Here is a 20,015-nt window from a genome sequence, read left to right on the forward strand (position 1 = left end):
TCTTAAAGGACAACAGCCTCAAAGGACAACTATGAAGAGGCTCAAACGGAGACCCCATCAGAAAAGTTAAGACAAGATTGAGGTCCCACTGTGGCATTACAAATGGAGTGGGAGGAAACATGTTTGTAAGGCCCTTGATAAACCTCAGAAATAGTGACGGTTGATCTGGAAGGCATAGAAAAGCCGATAAGGCCGAAAGATAGCCCTTAACCGTGGCCACAGCACAACCCTGCTGAGCCAAGGAAAGAGCAAACTGGAGCACATCAGAAAGGTGGGCTTTCAAAGGGTCAATGGATCTCTCTCCACACCATTTTACAAACTTGGACCACCTGTAGGAGTAAATTGACTTGGTGGAGTGTCGCCTGGCCGATAAAATAACATCCACCACATCAGGAGGGAGAGAGAAAGAACTCAGGTTGCCCCGTTCAATCTCCAGGCATGAAGGTGTAAGCTCTGGAGGTGGGGGTGTAGAAGAATCTGCCCCTCCGACTGCGAGAGGAGGTCTGCCCTCAGAGGGAGACGGAGCGGAGGGCACAAGGAGAGGTGGAGAAGATCTGTATACCACACCCTTCGTGGCCAATCCGGAGCGACCAATATAACTTGGGCCCGGTCTTGGCGAATCTTCCTCAGAACCCGAGGAATCAAGGGTATGGTTGGAAACGCGTAAAGGAGTTGTGAGCCCCAACTCAACTGAAACGTGTCCCCCAACGCCCCCTGCATCGGAAACTGGAGACTGCAGAATGACGGGCAGTGCGCGTTCTCGCGGGTGGCAAACAGGTCCACCCGAGGTGTCCCCCACGTCCGAAAGACATGACGAACCACCTCCGGATGGAGCCTCCACTCGTGGTCGGCGGAGAACTGCCGACTGAGACTGGCCGCACGTACATTCAGCACCCCGGCCAGATGATTTGCCATCAGACAAATCCGATGGACCTGAGCCCAGGTCCACAGACGTAGGGCCTCCCTGCATAGACAAAGAGACCCCACTCCTCCCTGCTTGTTGACATACCACATCGCGGTAGTGTTGTCAGTCAGGACTTGAACAGACTGACCGTGAAGGGAAGGGAGGAAGGCCTTGAGTGCCAAACGAATCGCCTACAATTCCACAAGGTTGATGTGAAGCAACCTTTCCTCTGTAGACCAAAGACCCTTGATCTCCAGATCCCCCAGATGAGCACCCCACCCTAGGGTGGAGGCATCCGTTATCACTGTGGCCACCGACGGAGTCAGATGGAAGGGCTTTCCTTGCGACAGATTGCCCTCCACACTCCACCAAGATAGATCCGCAGAAGCTTGTCTGGAGATCCTGATCGACTCCCTGCGATCCCCGTTGTGCTGATACCACTGCTTGCAGAGGCACCACTGGAGCGCCCTCATGTGCCAGCGTGCATGGTTGACCAACAGAATGCAGGAAGCGAACAAACCGAGTAGGCGAAGGACCTTCAGACCTGGAACAACCGCTCCATTGTGGAATAAAGGGACCATCTCCTGAATGTCGAGAATTCTTTGTGGAGGAGGAAATGCTCGACACACAGCAGTGTCCAGTACCGCCCCTATGAACAGGTTGCGTTGAGAGGGCACCAGGCGAGATTTGGGCACATTGATCGAAAAACCCAAGTCGAATAACAGCAGAGATGTTACCTGCAGATGACGCTGCACAATCTCTGGGGACTAGTCGTCCAGGTAGGGGAAAACCGGAATCCCCGACCTCCTGAGATGAGCAGCCACCACTGCCATCACCTTTGTGAAGACTCGAGGTGCAGTAGTAAGACCAAACGGGAGGACCGCAAACTGGTAGTGTTGCGACCCAACCGTAATCCTGTGCGACTTCAGGATTGGGACATGAAAGTATGCATCCTGCAAGTCGAGCGACACCATCCAGTCTCCTTGCTGCAACGCTTGAAGAACCTGCGCAAGGGTCAGCATGTTGAATTTCTCCTGTTTCAGGTAAAAGTTCAAGATTCTGAGGTCCTGTATCAGACGCAATCTGCCGTCCTTTTTGGGAAACAGAAAATACCGGGAGTAGCATCCCTGACCCCTTTCCTGCTCCGGAACCACCTCTATTGCACCCTTTTGAAGCAATGCTAGAACCTTTTTCTGCAGGAGCAGCAGATGCTCCTCTGGGCAGTAACCTTGGCAAGGAGGGTAAGGGGGAGGAAACTCCCGAAAGGGAAGGGCGTACCCAGTCTCTACGAGGTTCAAAACCCAAAAGGTCTGTCGTAACAGATTTCCAACCCCGTAGAAAGTAGGACACCCGACCCCCCACAGGTCTTACATGATCCGGGATGGGGGATCTAGGGCTGCTTCCCTGAAGCCTCATTGGGAGCAGAAGAGGAGGAAGAAGAGGGGTTGCGTCCAGAACCTCTCCGACCCCTTTGTCTCCCTCTATAGGACTTAGAGGGGATTCTGCTGCTGCTGCTGCTGTGGCGGTCGGAAGGAGCGAAAGGATGATCTTCCGAAACCCCTAAACTTCTTAAAAACAGATCCCTTAGCAGGTGCTTGCAGACCCAAAGACTTAGCCGTTAACCTGCTGTCTTTAAATCTTTGTAGGGCAGTCTGCCTTTTCGCCAAACAACTTCTGCCCATCAAACAGCAAATCCACTAAAGTGGCCTGAACATCCGCGGAGAATCCAGATGAACGGAGCCACGCCTGCCTTCTTGTGGCTATGGATGAGCCCATTATTCTCGCCACCGAATCTGCCGTATCAAGCCCTGATTGGATCACCTGCCTGGCAGCAGCCCGAGTGTCTGCAACTACCTCCAAGAAGGACGCCTTATCACCCTCAGGCAGCTTAGGGGCTAAAGACTTCATTGAGTCCATTAAGGCATGCACATAACGACCCAGCAAGCACGTGGCATTGGAAGACTTTAGTGCCATACTTCCTGAAGAGAAAGTCTTTTTAGCCGCCTGGTCGACCTTTTTGGACTCCCTATCTGCAGGAGACTGAGGGAAAGCTCCCGAAGCGTGCTTTGAGCAGGATGCCTGCACAACTAGGCTCTCTGGAGACGGGTGTGTAGATAGAAAATCCAGATCCCCGGGCGCCACCCTGTATCTTCGCCACCTGTCTGGAAACCGCCGGAGAAGAAAGTGGTTTTCTCCAGACCTCCAAAACAGGCTCCAAGATGGCCTCATTAAAAGGCAGTAAAGGCTCTGAAGTCGACGTAGGAGAGTGCAGCACCTCCGTCAGCAAGTTGGACTTATACTCTGCAGAGGGTAACTAAGTCTAACAGCTCTGCAACCTTTTTAATAACCACATGATAGGGTGCCAATTCTTGTGGTGGAGAGGATCTTGATGAAGTGTGCTCCCACTCTGGGGTCGTATCCAGGCCACTAGCCTCTTGTATCCCCTCAAATTCATCAGAGGATGTGTCCACTTCACCTTACTCTACCTCTGCTCTATACCTCCCTTCTTCCAATACCCTTTGGGCCTCCCTTCTTGATCGAATCCGGGGAGCCGTCGACATCGTACGCGGCGGCGCCAGAGGTATGGGAGTCGGCGGCGCCATAGACTGAGTCGGCAGCGCCGGACGAGGCGCCGAGGGAGTCGGCAACGGCGTCGAGGAAGGCTCCGAAGCAGGACGATCCAGCCGAAGTCGTGACGGATCCCCAGACTGCGCCGGAAACTGCCACGAAGGCGCCATCGGCAGAAAGGGGGCCTGAGCATAATGCTGCGGCACCCCCAGTGTATACGCCATGGGACCCACGGGACCAGTTGGTGCTCCGGATGGGAAGGCCGCCCTATTAAAGATGCCATACATGGCATTCAAGAGCTGAGTAGAATCAGTACCTGGAGCCGGGAACTGAGGATAAGGCACTGAACCTGTATCCCTCTGCGGAGTACCTGGCAGCGGCGCCGCAGTGTCCTCTACTGGAGCCGTAGAATCTTCAGGCACCGGAGTAGGCTCTTCCCTTGATCCTGTTCACCATCAGAAACAGACGACTCCACTGGAACCGGAGACGACGCCGGTGACAGCGCCGGTGGTTGCGCTGGAGCCCGCTGCGGCGAAGGAGATCCTCCCGGAGACTTAGAAGGAGAAGGTGACAAGTCCTTACTTCGACGTCATCGGGGACATCGTGGTCCGACGAAAGGCACCACCAGCAGTCCTCATGTGGGTCCGTCATCGACATCTGACCACCACATTCCCTACAGGGCTTAAAGCCCGACTTTCTCGTCGAAGACATTACAGATTTTACAACAGTTACACCTTACAACTACAAAGTAGCAGGAGAGTACTGGAAAAACCGTTGCGCGTCTACGGCGCGGAAAAAAGGGAACCGACGTGGGCCTCTTATGGCTCCGGTGACGTCATACGGAGTCGCGAGCGGAGCCGATACATTAGGACGTTGCCCACGTCGACGTGGAGTGCTGGGGAAAAAAAGTGCCGTGGAATGCTGGCGCAGGGGATATTCACAAGGTGAGGAATCCACTGGCAGATGTATCCATCAGAAGGTTTTTTTTGTTTTTTTTCATGTACTCTACCATCCTCGAACGAAGGCCAAGAACATTGTCCACTAGGTCTTGTTTCGGTTCTTGGAGAGGTTTCTTCCAACCTTCTCCTACAAGACTGAGGACCTCTAATAGGGTGCCAAAACAAAAGTTCAAAGGGTGAGAACCCAACTCCCTTTTGTGGCACTTCCCTGTAGGAAAACAAAGACATGAAGTAGTACATCCCAGCGCCTGAGTCTTTCAGGGAGTCCACCAATCATCCCTTTCGAAGTCTGGTTTAATCTCTCCACCAGGCCATTGATTTGTGGGTGGTATGGTGTGGTGTGGTGAATCTTTGATTCACTCCACACACATGTGTTTTAAGTATGCAGACATGAAGTTTGTACTTCTGTCTGACACTAACTCACTTTGGAAAACCAACCCTTGTAAAGACACCATGGGGGGAGGGGAGGTCCTTTTGCCACCACTGGGGTAGTGGTGGCCCTTCGGGGAATGGCTTCAGGGTACCTGGTGGCGTGAGCCACCAACACCAGAATACATTTGTTCTGAGGCTGTTTGAGGCTCCAGGGGTCCAACAATGTTGACCCCTACCCTTTCAAAGGGTTTCCAGCCACTGGAACTGGAATTAAGGGGGCCTTCCAGTGGCCTTCTGCCTTGCCACTGGCTTGACAGGTGACAAAGGACTGACAAACGTCCTTCACCTTCTGAGACACCTCAGGACAGTAGACGTGATTGACCAATCTACTCCAAATTTTATCCTGGCGAAGGTGCCCACCCAAGGGGATATCATGGGCCAAAGTAAGGATAAACTCTAAACCTCTGAGGTACTACTACTAGCCTGGTTGCGCCAGGTTTGGGGTCTCCGGCCTCAATGTATAGGAGTCCCTCCTCCCAGTAGACCCTGTGGGTGCCACTAATATCACCCCTTTCCTGTGCAGACTTGGTTGATGCCTCAGACTCAAGAGTGGGACATGTTCCTTGTCCCCGGCATAGATCCACGTTAGAGGGTCCCCCTGCGCCCAAAAGATCTGTCTTGTAAGGCCCAACCTCTTCAGGCTCAATTCCCTCATAGAATAAAAAGTTATCTTCCCAAGAAGAGGGATTATGACTTGGCATCCGTTTAAAAGCTGGTCCAGTCTTCTTGCCTTTTTTCTGGAGGGCTGGTCCATACTTCCAATAGAGCAGCTTTTTTATTCAGAGCTCTGCTCTGGTTGTGACAACCCAATCGGCCCAATGCAAATTCTCCAAATTATTTCCAAGCAGAACCTCTAAAGGCACAGTTGGGAACACAACCATGTCATTTAGTGCCCCCCCCCCCCCAATTATATGTTTAAAAAAAATGGGATTAATAAACAAAGCATTGGGAATGTTCAAGTTTTGAATATATATATTTCAACTTAACTAGTGGAGTTATCTGCAGCAAAATGTGGGATTATACCCAATTCATTTAGTAGAGCTGGCTTTTTTTTTTTTTTAAACACATCAACTTTATACATTCAAATACATGCACTCAATCTTTTGTATTAAGAATATTTATTCTAAATACATAATGTTTTGATGTATGCACGTATTTGAAGCAATGTATAAAGTAATTATTTGTAAAAAAAAACTGAATAAACAAACCTTTCAGAAGGTCTGATTTTTGGACTTATATTTTTCAATTAAACTGAGTTAGCCCTAGAACAATGTGTGACGTTGTACCCAATTAGTTTAGTAGAGGTAGCAACTTTGTTTCTTTAGGAGTTTTCCCTGGTACTTCCCTCTATATTTTGATTCTACAGGTGCCTCTTCTGTTGAGGGAACCACTTGTTGTTCCTGTGGAGGTTCTTGAAAACTCTTGCTATAGTCCAGCAACATGGCATGTAAATCTTGAAACAGCGATATATGCACTTGAACGTTCCAGGCTCGGCTGTAGTTCAGCACAATACTGATAATGCTGCTCATAATGCCTTTGCTTTGGCTAGGAAGAATGAGAACGTTTATAATATTGTTAAACCTGGAGCTCTGATGGTCTATAAGCAGGTCCAAAAGGACTGATCATATGAATCCTCCAAGTCCAACAGATGACTTGGGGGAGAGGAGAAACCTTGCTGGGGGAGGCAAGCTAAGGTCACAAGGAGGTTTTCACGATCCTTCAAATTTTTTTTAGTAGTGGACGACAGTTGAGAAACGGCAATGGGCAATGCTGTTGACTGGCTTGAGGCTTTTGGCGACAGATACATGTCCAATCAACGGGGTCATCAATGATTGTATAGACAATAGTCGACACGGTCTTCTGAGTCTATGATTAAATTCTCGGCGACTGGATCGGGGCGATGGATGAAGATCTAGTAGTATGTCATCCTCGGCGAGACGGCATTGACTGTCGTTCTCGTCGACACTGCGGTCACCAGTGAAAGGTCATCAAGGAGGATTTTAGCTAAGTTTTGTGCCTCCACAGCTCAGAAGAGCATTTATGTGGGCAGTCCCCAGCCCTTGCTGGTGGAGTACTGGGCTCAGAAGAAGCTGCCTTTGATGAAGTTAGCTTGCATTTCTCTTTTTCCGGGGATTCTCTATGGTGCGACGTATTGAGTGACTTTCTGCTCTCTCCAGGAGGTCCCTTGGCCCTGGGATCTGGATCTTTAGTGGGACCTTGCTGAAGTATCACTGTCATCCTCTGAGTCGACTTCTGAAGCCACAGAAGAAGCCGCTCCCCCTCTGTCCTTCAAGGTTTTGGAGGAAAACGTGCGACAGATTTTACATGTTTTACTTATGTTGGAGGTAGAGGCAGTAGAGACCGTTCTTATCTGGGTCAGCTACGTGTGCCCTTTTCTTTTTGCAGGTCTTACAGGATCTGAAATGGGTTTTCATCGCTGTATCAGACATAGTAGAATAAGTAGAAGTAGCTTTCCAAGATCTGAAGTTATAAAACTGAGAAGAGCTCAAGGAGACTCAATCCACACACTAAAGGTGAAAGTTTGAAGGAATCAACCTCTTGGGAGTGTTCTAGGGGGTGCTATTGCTTAATTTGTTAAGATTGGCCCTTTTTTTTTTTTAAAGGACAGATAGGCTAAGTGATTGTTCATTACCACTGTAACCCATTATAGCGATACACACTTTTATTATGGTATCGTTGAACTACCACTTTGAAGACAGGGAATGATTCAAACAGGTGACTCTGGAAGAACCAATACTGGCAAACAGCTCAGATCCACAATGAGCACTGTATACATCATCTCATAATCGAATCAAAATTGTATCATTAGACTGATTACCAGCTACATATAGCATACCACTGCTTTAGCAGATGCTCAATTTGGCTGTGGAAGCCTTACCTTTTTCTTGCGCTCTTCTGTCTCCTTCCAGAGCCTCTCCCTTTCCTGAGCAGCAGCCTCCTCACGGGCTACTTTCTCCTGCTCCCTCTGCAGCTGAAGGGTCCTTTCCTTCTCCTGACGCTCACGTTCCCTGGAGACCAAATAAAACAGTCAAACATGCAAGATAGAAGAGTAGGAAGGAGTTGACAAGGTCGAGAAAATTCAAACTTTACATTTACTGCTCAGACCCAGACAGCTAACCAGAAAAGGCCTGGGGGTCTGCCAGAGCGTACAAAAGGTGATCAGGCAGCGAGTATGCTGGGAATAAAAGTCCCTCTTACTTCTCTGCCTGCATTCGCTCAAGTTCTTTCTGGCGTTCCAAGTCTTTTTCAGCAGCCAGCTGCTGTTCCCGCTGCCGCTCTCGTTCCTGCTCGGTCTGTCTTTGCTCTGCCAGTTTCTTGGTCTCAGCAATCTTTTTGGCCCGTTCTTGCTCTTCCTCCTCACGCTTTTTTTGCATCAGTTCCTGGTGCTTGCGCTCCTCTTCTTCCTGACATGAAGGAAAAGGTGTGCACCTTTAGTAAACATAGTCCCAAGTCACATGATCCCATGCATGCCACTGTTTCTGAAAATGTTAATGTTACTTGCCTGATCACTATATCTAGCTGTGAGAAACTTTTGGGTGGAGGGGTTGAGAACTATATACTCAAGCAACGATTTGTCAGAGGAGACCACAAGTCACTAAATTGGCCTGTGCTTAACTAGCACAAAAGCAGTCAGGCTTAACTTGGAGGCAACGTGTAAAGTAGTAAGGCAGCACAGAAACAGCAAAAGTTGAAATACAAAAGACATCCCACACCAACTTAGAAAAAGAGTAAAATGTAATAAATACAGTGAGACCAGAATGGCAATTCCAATCAGTAGAACCGGAGTCATGCACTTTTGAAGGTTTACATAAAAAAAAAAAGGACTAAAAAGCAGAAAGTGATAAATGTGGGTATCTGATTATGCCAGAAAGGGGCAAGGTGACCAGTTTAGGGCAGCCGCTATTGCGTGCACGCCAGATTCTGGGAGCAGGCAAACCCAACTGAAAGTTATCTTCTCAAAGTCTGGTGCACAGATATATAAAGCTGGCTCTTTATGTGATATATCAATACTTTGATATACCTTGTAAAGAGTTTAGTAGGAGTTCCTTCCGAGTGGACAGGGGCTTGCTATGCAATCCCAAAGTGCTCTATTAGGGGTTAGTATAGTCGAGTGGCCTTAGGCTTAACACAGGAGTTCAAGACATTCACAAAATACCCACAATGATCAATAAATAACTCAAGGAGGAGATCCACACCAATTAATAAAAATAGAAAGCATCTTAATACAAGTTTAGGTTTCTGAGAAAACTTGTTCAGGCAAGTACATTTTTTAATATAAACTCTTTTCACTTTAAAAAGTGAACAGTGCAATTTCTGCAATGTTATCCTATGGAAGGTAACAAAAGTTCTGCAAACAGGTATAGTACATTGACTTACAGGATCAAACTCCAAAAGTTATGTTGAGTGGTGGGCAAAGTTCAAAGCAGCACAAACAATACACCACCAGCAGCACAAGGGCACCTGGGTGCAAAACAGTGTCAGGTAGCCAATGCGTGTCAAATGGAGGGGGCAGGGGGAGTGGCCTGCGTGCAGAGGCTGCAGGTGATTTCGTGGAGTCCAGGAGGGGTGAATCCATGATGGACTCAAGCTCTGAAGGAACCTTGTTGGAACCATTGGCCCACTTCAACTCTGGCTGGAGGCGACAGGTAAAGTGGTTGATTCAGGTGTCTGGTTTTGGCAGTTACAGCGGACTCAGTCTTTCTGGAATTCCTGCTGAACAAGTCAGCTGTTCATGAGAGGTCAAGAGTCTTCGGTGACAGGCAGTTCTCCCAGGGTTCTAGAGTCACACCTGAAAGAAGTCGACTTTGGTGCATTTTCGACAAGGGCTGCAGACAGGTCAGTGGAGAAGGGGCTAAGTCAGGTGCGCTCTTTAGATTTCCCTGCTTTTTATGGTTTTCGGTGTCCTCTTAGGTCATCAGGATCTGCATCTCTGGTGCTGCTGCACCACCAAATACTGAATTTAGGTCCTGCTCAGGGGAGTGCAAAGTAGTTGCCAATGGGCTCCTTACCTTTAGAGTAACCCGAATGACTACTACCGATGGGAAGAGGGCATAACTCACACTGGTTGGCTAATTCTCTCCAAGACAAGATGGAGAATCTGAAGAGGGGTCCATGCCACCTGTCCCACCCTAGGGGTGGTGCTGGCTGATTGTGGGCAACCTTTTTAACTAAATTTCCTGCCTGTCCTTTCGAAAGAGGAGCAGGATGGGGTGAGGGGTGGTGCAGCATTCTTTCCTATAAGAGAAACCAGAATCACATACCAAAAGCAGAGGGGTTGCTTTGAAGCTCCCTTGTCTTGGCAGGCTAATCTGCAGGTCATCTCATTGGAGAGGGTGAAGATGCGCCCTGGCAGAGCTGGCATGGTTTCTGGCCTCCTGAGAGGAGAGGCCCTCACCCTTCGGGTCAGGAATTTGGCTAAAACCAGTCAGCTCACCAGCAGTTGGTACAGTTTCAGGGGGCACCTCTGAGGTGCCCTCTGGGAGCACTGAAATCAGTATGGGTTCATCAGTACGAGAAGTTTCATATCAAACGTACCAATTTTCAGTGAAACCATCATGTAGCTGGGGAACTAGTTTTGAACAGTGCCCAGCACTTTTCAGAAATGGCTTCCTGTTCACTTACACTAGTAGTAATGAAACTGACCAGCACAGAGGCATATCTACTCATGAAGATATGTCACCATATACATCAAGCAGCCTGCCTTAGGGCGGTCAGGCCTGCTGTAAGTGACTTACTGTAGGAAAGCCCCCCTTTTTGCATGGTTACCCCCCACTGTCAGATTCTGATGCACTTTGAATGTGCACTGGGTCCTTGCTAACCAGGTTCCCAGTGCCAGTGTTCTATTCCAAAACATTACCTTTGTTTCCACACCTGGCACACTTCTGCCCCACATAAATCCCTTGCAAAAGGTTCCAGCGATACCAAGGGCACTGTGACCAGAGGGTCTTTAAGGGCTGCAGCATGGATTATGCCACCTTAAGAGACTCCTCAAACACATGCACACTGCCGCCTGCGTGTTTTGGTGCACCTGTGTGCGCCAGGCCTGTCGGCACTGCAAGAGGCATAGGCAAGTCACCACTACAGTCAGCCTTACAGCCCTAAATCAGGGTGCACTATAACTCATGATGGCATAACGGGATGAGCAGATATGCCCTTATAGTGTCCATTCTTAGGTATAAGTGCATAGTGAGGCCATACTGAGTACATGAGCTTGACAATACAAAGTTCCACAGCTCAATGAATGATTTACCAAATCCCAAGATGTTTGGTACCAAACATCTCAAACTAATGATCCTACACTGATGCCAGTGTTGGATTAATTAATAGATTCATCAAGGGGCAACTCAGAGTAGCCCCCTGAAAACCTACCGCAAACCCGGACCACAAAGAAACCAACAAGAACCCCAACGCCCTGCTGAACAGGGCATCCAGAACAACCTCTGAACCAGACTCTTCTGGCCTGAAGTGGCACACCGAACCCAAGAAGGTTCCCCAGAGGTCCTGAGCTAGAGTACCAGCCAAGTGTGACATCCCCTGGACTCCATGAGAATGCCCGCAGCCTCAAAACGAAGGCCCCACCCACCAACCGCCTCCTGTAAGACTTGCTGGTCTATTCCCCCCCCCCCCCCCCCCCCCCCCCCCCCCCTCCGATTTTACCTACCTTCAACAGGCACAACTGCGTGCCCCTAGTCTCCACTGATAAACATTGGGCCTCCGATTACTAATGTGACCTCTGCACCCGGCTGCCCTGGTGGTGCACTCTGCACTTACCTGACCCATGCGCAGTGTTGATCCTAAAACCCGAAGACTGGCATTGTAAGTCATGTAGAAGGGCACTTCCCTACAGGACCCACTGCCAAACAAAACGAGGATGAGACCAACCTCCCTCAGGAGAATCTTCATCGTCTAAGTGGAAATACCAGAAAAGGCCCTCTGCATTGGCATTGTCAGTCCCAGGTCGGTGTTCAACTGTAAAGTCCATACCCTGTAGAGAGATGGATCACCTCAACAGTTTAGGGTTTTGACCTTTCATTTGCACCCTTGTTCTGAGAGGCCTTTGGTCAGTTTGGTGTCTAAAGAAGTTGAGGCCATACTTCTCTGGCTCTCGCTCCTTGTACAAACCACAGAAAATGCTTCCCTCTCAATGGCACTCCAGAGCTGCTCTCTGGGAAGTAACCTCCTGCTAATGAAGCAACAGGTTGGTCATAGCCATCATTGATTTGGGACAGGACTGCTTCTATCCCATGTTCAGAGGCATCTGTCTGCACGATGAACTGCTTTGTTAAATCTGGAGCTTTTAGAAAGGGTGCTGGGCACATTGCTTCCTTCAGAGTGTCCTAAGCCTTTTCACAGCTCACTGTTCAGTTCACTTTCCTGGAAATCTTCTTGGAGGTCAATTCTGTGAGAGGTCACAACCCCCCCCCCCCCCCCCAGTAGTGCCCAGTCAAACCAAGGAAGGCCCTGACTTGGGTCTGGCTGGTTGGAGATAACCAGTCCATAATTGTCTGGATCTTGGGTTGTAAGGGTTCAACTTGTTCTCCTCATACAAAATGGCCCAAGTATACAACTGTGCCCTGCCCTATCTGGCACTTGCTCGCCTGGATAGTGAGGCCTGCAATTTCAGAGCCTCAATGACTTTGCCATGGTGGATTAGGTGGTCCTACCCGGAGGGGCTAAAGACAATATCGTCAACTTAAGTTGAACTCAAGTTCTCCAGCCCAGCAAGAACTTAGTTCACCAACCTTTGGAAGTTGGCAGGGTCATTCTTTAAACCAAGGGCCATACCAGTAAACTGGTGATGCCTATTTGGGGTCAAGAATGCGGATTTCTCTTTTGCTCTAGAAGTCAGTCCTTTCTGTCAGTACCCAGATGTCAGATCAAAAGTAGAGATATTTGGCTGCCCCTAACCTGCCAATCAATTCAGAAACCTAAGAATTGGGTAAGCATCTGTTTTGGTTACTGTGTTGAGGCCCCTATAATCCACACAAAACCTCATCTCAATCCAACCTAGGTGTGAGGTTTGGGGACTAAAACAACTGGGCTAGGCTCTTAGATGGCTCAATGACTCCCAATTCCAGCATCTTGCTTACTTAGAGTTTGATGCAGTCCTTATGATCACATTCCCTGTAGATTTTTTGACATGTAAGCTGTCCCCAGTGTTCACGTGTACACCAGTTAGTCTGACCAGGGGTCAAGAAGAGCTCAGCAAACAGATTCAAGACTTGCCTGCAATCAGTCTGCTGCTGGGCAGTGAGGACATCTGACAGGACCACTTTATCATCTGACCCATTTATAGGGTGGTTTGAGATTGTCTGGGAGAGGTTCACATCTAAACCCACCATCCCTCCCCCCACAATCCATGGGGGTGGGGGTGTCAATTTTGGACATGTTTTTAAGAAAAAGAACAATGGTACCGTGAACCTGGTTAGCGGGGACCCAGTACTCAGTCAAAGTTGCATCAAAAGCCAGGCAAAAAGTGGGGGGGGTACTGCAACAGAACCGCATTTTCTCACAATAAGGCTGAATTGAATTTGCAGTAATCAGAACCCGTATCTCACAGGTGACTGTTGAAATTACGGAGCAATCACACAGGTGAAATTCCAAGAAGTAATTGGCTTGTTCCACTGCTACTAGGCCCTCTAACAAAACTATGGCAGCATCCCCGGACAAAAAAAGGAAAATAATAAATCTATAAAACGTTAAAAATATAAGGCAATACACACTAACCATATGACTCCATATCAAAGGACACCCTTCTTTTTATTTACACACCCAGCAACAAGATGCACGTGTTTTACACCAAAAACAAAAAAAAAACAAGTTGCTGCACCTAGCACGGCTGTTGTAGCGCTTTTTTGCTTTAAACCTTGTTTCACAGCAGCCTGCGATATCAATTTGGTGTGAAAACGACAGCAGGTGGAGAGGGCGTGGTGAGAAACGTGGTAGGAGGGTAGTAAGGCAACAGCCAGCACAGGAATAGGAGGAAGGAAGGTGGATGGGGGGCTGGACAACCCAGAGCAGGAGGGTGGGAGTGACGGAGAGACTGCAGGGACATGCACTTAATAGGAGTATATATATATATATACACACACACACACACACACACACACACACACCTGTGTGTAGTAAAAAGCACCCAGAGGAGCCTTCAGCCAGTGGAAGGACACCGGCCGCAGAAAGCTGTACTTGGCAAATGCACCATGCCAGGAACATACACTGCTAAGTTCCAGGAGAAAGCGGAGGCGGCGCTGATCAACAGGAAAGCAAGGTAACGAGATGAACGTCTGAGCCCAACCAGGGACTGTAAAAGCAAGTAATGGGCAGGCTCTAAGCAAGTTTTAAGCCTTTTAGGTTGTTTCTGCACAGCGCTTGCGATGTATTAAATACCCAAGATTTCACAAGCACATCTTAAATGTGGGCTCTGATCAGTTCCCGTTGCAGAATTACTGTATACTCGCTGTTGTGTGGAACTAGTTTACTTTCCCTGGCTCCATGCATTGAAACAGCTGTGTTACATTCCTGAAATGTTTCATCCTAACGCCACTGAGGAGTAGTCATTTGATCTCACTCCACATTTTATGTGGGCCTAATTTCTTGAACTCAGTTTTATGACTTTGTTTTGGGCAGTTATATTAGTGTGCCTGCATGAATGACCCCATGCAAAGAACTAACGTCAGTCTCTCCCCATATTGGAAAAAACTGGGCAACACTGCCATCTACGGGTTATTTTTTTGAGTGAATATAACAATTGCTCTTCATACATTTTCTCTTAAAGTTTTATGTTGCACTGAACCGAGTACCAGTAGTCAATAATATAAAGTTGGATATCTTTGTTTTTAGGTTTCGCCTGCGTATTAATTAGATGGGCGAAACCTGACGCATTTACCAATACTCGTTTTATTTACCTGAGCTTTTGCAAAAACTAAACGCTATTTTCCGTATAAGCACCTTCTCAGCTGATCAGCCTTGAAAAAGCACTAGGCCTGTGAGCCATCATATAGGGCGAAACACTGGCTGCGCCAGAAAATCCTGTATATAGTATATTGATGTCCGGCGTATACTAAAAATAGACATCAACAGCACATGATTGAGAACTTGTTACTGCACCAATGATATTTCTGCATGAATGGATGAAGCATTAAGTACTTCATTAGTATACACCTGTGTCTAGTTAGCTTAGTAGTCAGATAGCACTAAGTTATTAGCAAGTCGGGAACAAACGGTCAGCTCAGAAACCAAAATCTTAATGAACAATGACGTGGGAAAACAGGATTAGCAGGTCACTGGTCTGCAGGACATCAATGAACCTTCCTGGCGTAATAGAATAAGCAGGACAATGACGTTTTGCAATATAGTGCGTACTGATAATGCTTCAGAATAAACGAGCAGTGCCAACAAGCAAACTTTCTCGTCAGTGCTGGTTATCAGACATAGAAAACCAGCAGGATTGATCTTAAATATAGCTTTACCACCCTCATCACAAGCAGAAACCCCTCTAGCAAAGTAGAATGAGTATCAAGTAAGTATTTGTATGAACCGGAAAAAGTTTGTCAAGTTAATAATAATAAAAATAAAAAAATCCCAGCCAACATCTGCGTTGGACTGTTTGGGCCACCAGATGTAACACTACAATCCTGCAGCCTAAACAAATCACCTAGGTGACTTCAAAGGTTTTATGCATTCAAAATTGTGAGGTTTCGCTCGAAGCCGACGCAAGCACATCTGTAGTACGTTAGTAAGCAACAAAAAAGTGAAGTATTTCTAAAGGCAAGATTGGCAAAAGGATAAGCTTTAAACGGATAGGATTCGCTGCATGAAGGTATAGGAGCACAATAGAGAGCAGACTTTCCTCTCAAAGGCTTTTAGCGGATAAAGCCTCTTCCACAATGGATCTGGATGAAGCTTTTTAATCAGCTGAACCCATTTTACCATTTGCTGAATTTTCTGCTTGCGTGTCTCTTCATCCTGCCTGCGGCGGACCTCTGCTTCTTCCATCTTCTTTGCAGTTAGTTTTTTCTTAGCTTTCTCTTCTGCTAACCGATCCTCTCGCACCTGGGGTAAGAACAATACCACACACGAGGGTCATTAACTGCCACAATTATACCTTTGTTCCGTCCTCTTAAGTTAACTTCTTTACAGTCAATATAGAAACAAAACCAAAAATAAACCACCCTGCTCTTTGACCACTTGTGCTACTTCTACACAGACTTGCCTTTTCACTCTTCTCATCAATCTGAGCAAATTTCTGTTCGATTTTCCTCTTCTTCTCCTCCCCAATCTGCTCCACACGCTCCCGTGCCTGCAACACCTTACGCTGGCGCTCTTCACGCCTTCTGAAAGTTAAATGGCACACTAACGTCAAGAAAGATTTCAAACAAAACACAAAAGAGGCACGAATGGAAAATGACAGAAGACAAGCCAACTGTTATAAGGCAAGAAGAGTGATCGTCTTACAGTTTAAGCTCTTCCAACTTTTTCTTCTTCTCTTCTTCCAGTTTAAGCTTCCGTTGGATCTCTGCCTCCTGCTTCTTGCGCAGATTTTCCAACCTCTGCCGCTCCCTCTCCTGAGAGGGACCAAGAAAAGTATATTAGAAAAGGGACGGCCCACAAGATATACAAACACCTCACCAGATGTGCGAGCCAAATATGAACACCAACCAGAATAGATATCCAACAAATTGTACTCCAACTGCACCTCACACATTTTAAGTTTCAGCTTAAACATGACCCATTTGGTTAGTTCCTCAAACCCAAAGGCAGAACCCTCTCACCAGTGTAAAACCCTCAGCTCAGTGATAATCAAATTATTCACCATCACACTAAACCACAGGAACACTACACATGGGTTCCAGGGTCACCAAGAAACCTAATAGTGCCCACATGAGAAATGAAGCATGCAAGAGACAAAAAAGTGGAAGATACTACAGATTTTTTTTTTTTTTTTTTAAAGGAACAGGCCAAGAGGGTGGCAATGTATTTGTGCCTAAACGAAGGGGGAGCACAGAATACTAACTGTGCAGGGACAAATAGGAAAAGCAGATTACTAAACAATCTAGGGTTCTAATCTCTACCACAGCCCCCCACCCACATTCCTCCATGGACCATAGTACAGCAAAGACAAGAATAATCAATACTTACAACAAAATCGCTCTGTGCAAGAAAGAAAGAAAGAGAAAAAGAGGGGGGAAAAAGCAACAAGCAAATAAACATTACCAGGCCGGAGAGAGAAAAAAAAATATTACACAACAACTACTTCAACTCTGTACACAAATGGGCTTCACAGTACCAAAATAGGCATAGGAAGGCAAGTCGGAGCAAAGGATGACGGTCTTCAAAACTGACTACAGCAGGAAACCGACAGCAAAGAAAAGGGTAAAGTTACGGCAACTATTACTTCAATATTATTTATTATAATTTGGAATGGCAAAGACTGCATAAAAGGCAGCGAACAATGAAATATAAAGGTTGAAGCAGCTGGTTACCCACATGATTAAGCATTCATTTGAAGCAAGAGTAAATCTGATTTGTGAGGGGTGTTTGAGAGGATTCTTACTTTAGTCCACATCTGAATTTCGAGGCACTGGTAAGCCACCCAATTATACAAAATTCGTAATAGGCTCAGGGATAGTAATCGGAGCTTTATAACCAAATTAGCCAGGTTCAAACTTCATGAACCTTCTCACAGAGCTGGGTTGCTTCCCCTAGCTTCGGAATGAAAAGTGACGATTTTCATGCTTGAATTAATGTCAGCCACTGAAGCTGCATGTCGGTGAATCGGTTTTCCTTTATGAAAGGGTCTAATCCGAGGTGGCATTGAAATGAGGCACGAGGAATTCAATGGCAGAAATTAATTAAAATACTCCATCCATCAGTTTCTTGTATTCATCACTAACTTCTGACCATACATTCGTGCAGCTGATTCACCTCATTTGAAACCCAAACCAAATGTTCTACAGCTGGGGAACATAGACCGCAGCATGAAGAGCTGAACACTACTTCGACTTTACCTTTCAGCAGGTAACAAAAACCAAATTGTCAACTTGTTGTGCATGAAGCAAAAGTTAATCTTCTGCAACTCTATTTCAAGGGAGTAAATATTTCATAAGCGTTGAATTACACTGCAGGATTCTAGAAATTGTCTGCAAAGCATTATATATAGCAAGCAAATTAAATGAAGAATATTTTCTTTAGAAGTGCAGAAAGAATGAACTAAAGCCTCATGGTGGAGTGTAGGAAAGAAGACTTTGTGCGATTGTGAGACCATGAAATAATGTCACTCTAGCGGGCAGTTAGGTTTAACAAAACGTTTAGCTCAGTCCTAAGTAGCTGTGACAGCCGTTAGACTTAGTCAAAAGAAACAAGTGTAAAACATTTAGAAGCACCAAAAAACAAGTAAGAAAGAAACGAATACTCATGATAGACTGATTGAAATAGGAGTGTATTTTTATCTTAATTTAGCCAATAAAAAGGACAAATCAATTAAGGGGAACCAGAGATTTTTTTTTTTTTTTTTTTAAAGGTAAGTAAATTCCTTCAAATTCCAATAAATCGTAATCGGAGTTGTGGTTCCGGAGTCAGAGGGCTAGAACTGCTACCAAATCTCTTTTGTACTGGCCAAAAGATGGTAGGAAGCCGGTCACAGGGACAATTTAGGTCCAGGGACACAGTCAACTGTCGGATTTGGCAGGCCCAGTGTCCTCTGAGAAGATTTAGCCTTTGTCATAATTCCAACGAAGTGGTCCTGATGCTGCGAATCAGACAGCGGAGGACGCTGAAGAGGCTTGAGCTGCTGAAGACAAAAGGTGAAGATCCATGTGGCCATCACGGGGTAGTAGTCGGCCTCAGGAATATCTCCCACGATACCCCAGTAGAGTCCAATGCAGGTCCAGTTACAGCCTTGCTCACAGGAATGTTGCTTTCTTGCAGGAGGACTGGGTCAACTTCAGCGACACTCAAAGGTCCCACAGACTTTAATAGCTCGAGCAGGTCAGAATTTGGTCTCCTAGCAGGAACTAGGTCATCCAGCTGGTGACCCTGGGCAGCTGCGCACTCACGATTTCAGGCTTCCTTCAGCTTTTGTGTCCCCAATACTGAACAGACGGCTAGTCACTTCTATCCTGTCAAGTGGATCCCTTTCCCACAAGTGACCACTGCAGGGAGAGCCCTTCTTGTTAGTCATTCAGGTTCAGCAGATGCAATCCAGTCTTTGGAGCAGCCTCTTTGCTGGTCCAGGGAGCTCTTCTTCCACGAGTTGGCACAGAAGACAGTCAATATATGCCAGTCTGTTGAGTTCAGTAGATTTAGTCCTTCCTTGGTGCAGCTGCTCTTCCCAGGGGGAAGGATGCAGCAGGGCAGTCTTTTTTTCCAGTGATAATCTGAGAACTGTATTTGGGACGCCACTTTTATACCAATTTCAAGTTTACGGCTGGGGAGGACTCACTAGCCAATGCGGCAATAGTCATCCACGAGGCAACCTTTCCTACTTTACATCACTTCCTGGGTGTCTGGCTGAAGACAATCCTAAATTACCCATCTCTGCTAGAATCCAAAATGGCTTAGTTTTTTCCCTGTGATGCGCTATGGTCCCATCTCTTGGGTTTGTCCAGTTCTTTTAATCATCCTTCCTGGAACACTGGTTCTGCAACAGGTTTCCTCCTGTAGAGGAGATGTTAGCCTGTCTCCCTACGGAAAAGGACAGGCTGCAGCGAGGCTTGCATTTTCCCGTCAGAGGCAGTAGCCTCTTTGAAGCTAGACAATCTGTGGTCATAGCGCTTAATTATCCTACCAGAAGAGGGAACACCAAATGGTCTCTGTTCCCTATTCCAGAAAGCACTTGTTCGAACGGCAGTGGGCTCTCTCGGGTGTCAATCTGCTGCAGATAGTCAGGAAGGGTTACCAGAGGTTTGGGCAACAGTGATAAGGAGTAGTTTCTTTTCTGTAACTCCAGTTCTGTAGTAGGGGTATCTCGGTTATAGTCATAATCTAGTGAATAGTCCCGCCCATGTGCGTGGACCCCGGAGCAATAAAAAATAGTCTCTAAAGGTGACAAATCATGCAGACCAGCATACACCTTTAAGAGAGAATGTAATTTAAAGACAGATAATGCAGCCTATACCCACAGGCTACACTGT

At 46.9% G+C, this 20,015-nt stretch overlaps 1 protein-coding gene across 4 annotated transcripts in view; it reads right to left on the reverse strand.

Moving 5' to 3' along the window:
- INCENP (inner centromere protein) overlaps positions 1–20,015 on the reverse strand; it is a 175,679-nt gene that overhangs the window by 91,055 nt on the left and 64,609 nt on the right. For 3 of the 4 annotated variants that reach the window (XM_085644974.1, XM_085644973.1, XM_085644972.1), the window contains exons 11-15: positions 16,339–16,448; positions 16,097–16,217; positions 15,814–15,936; positions 8,083–8,288; positions 7,763–7,892 (exon numbers count right to left, since the gene is read on the reverse strand). In XM_085644974.1, the coding sequence (XP_085501100.1) occupies positions 7,763–7,892; positions 8,083–8,288; positions 15,814–15,936; positions 16,097–16,217; positions 16,339–16,448 (690 nt within the window). Of the gene's footprint in view, positions 1–7,762; positions 7,893–8,082; positions 8,289–15,813; positions 15,937–16,096; positions 16,218–16,338; positions 16,449–17,022; positions 17,035–20,015 lie in introns of all 4 variants that reach the window. The other variant, XM_085644971.1, reaches the window with a different exon arrangement.

The sequence above is a fragment of the Triturus cristatus genome, chromosome 3_1 (assembly GCF_964204655.1).
Source record: "Triturus cristatus chromosome 3_1, aTriCri1.1, whole genome shotgun sequence".
Classification (NCBI taxonomy): domain Eukaryota; kingdom Metazoa; phylum Chordata; class Amphibia; order Caudata; family Salamandridae; genus Triturus; species Triturus cristatus.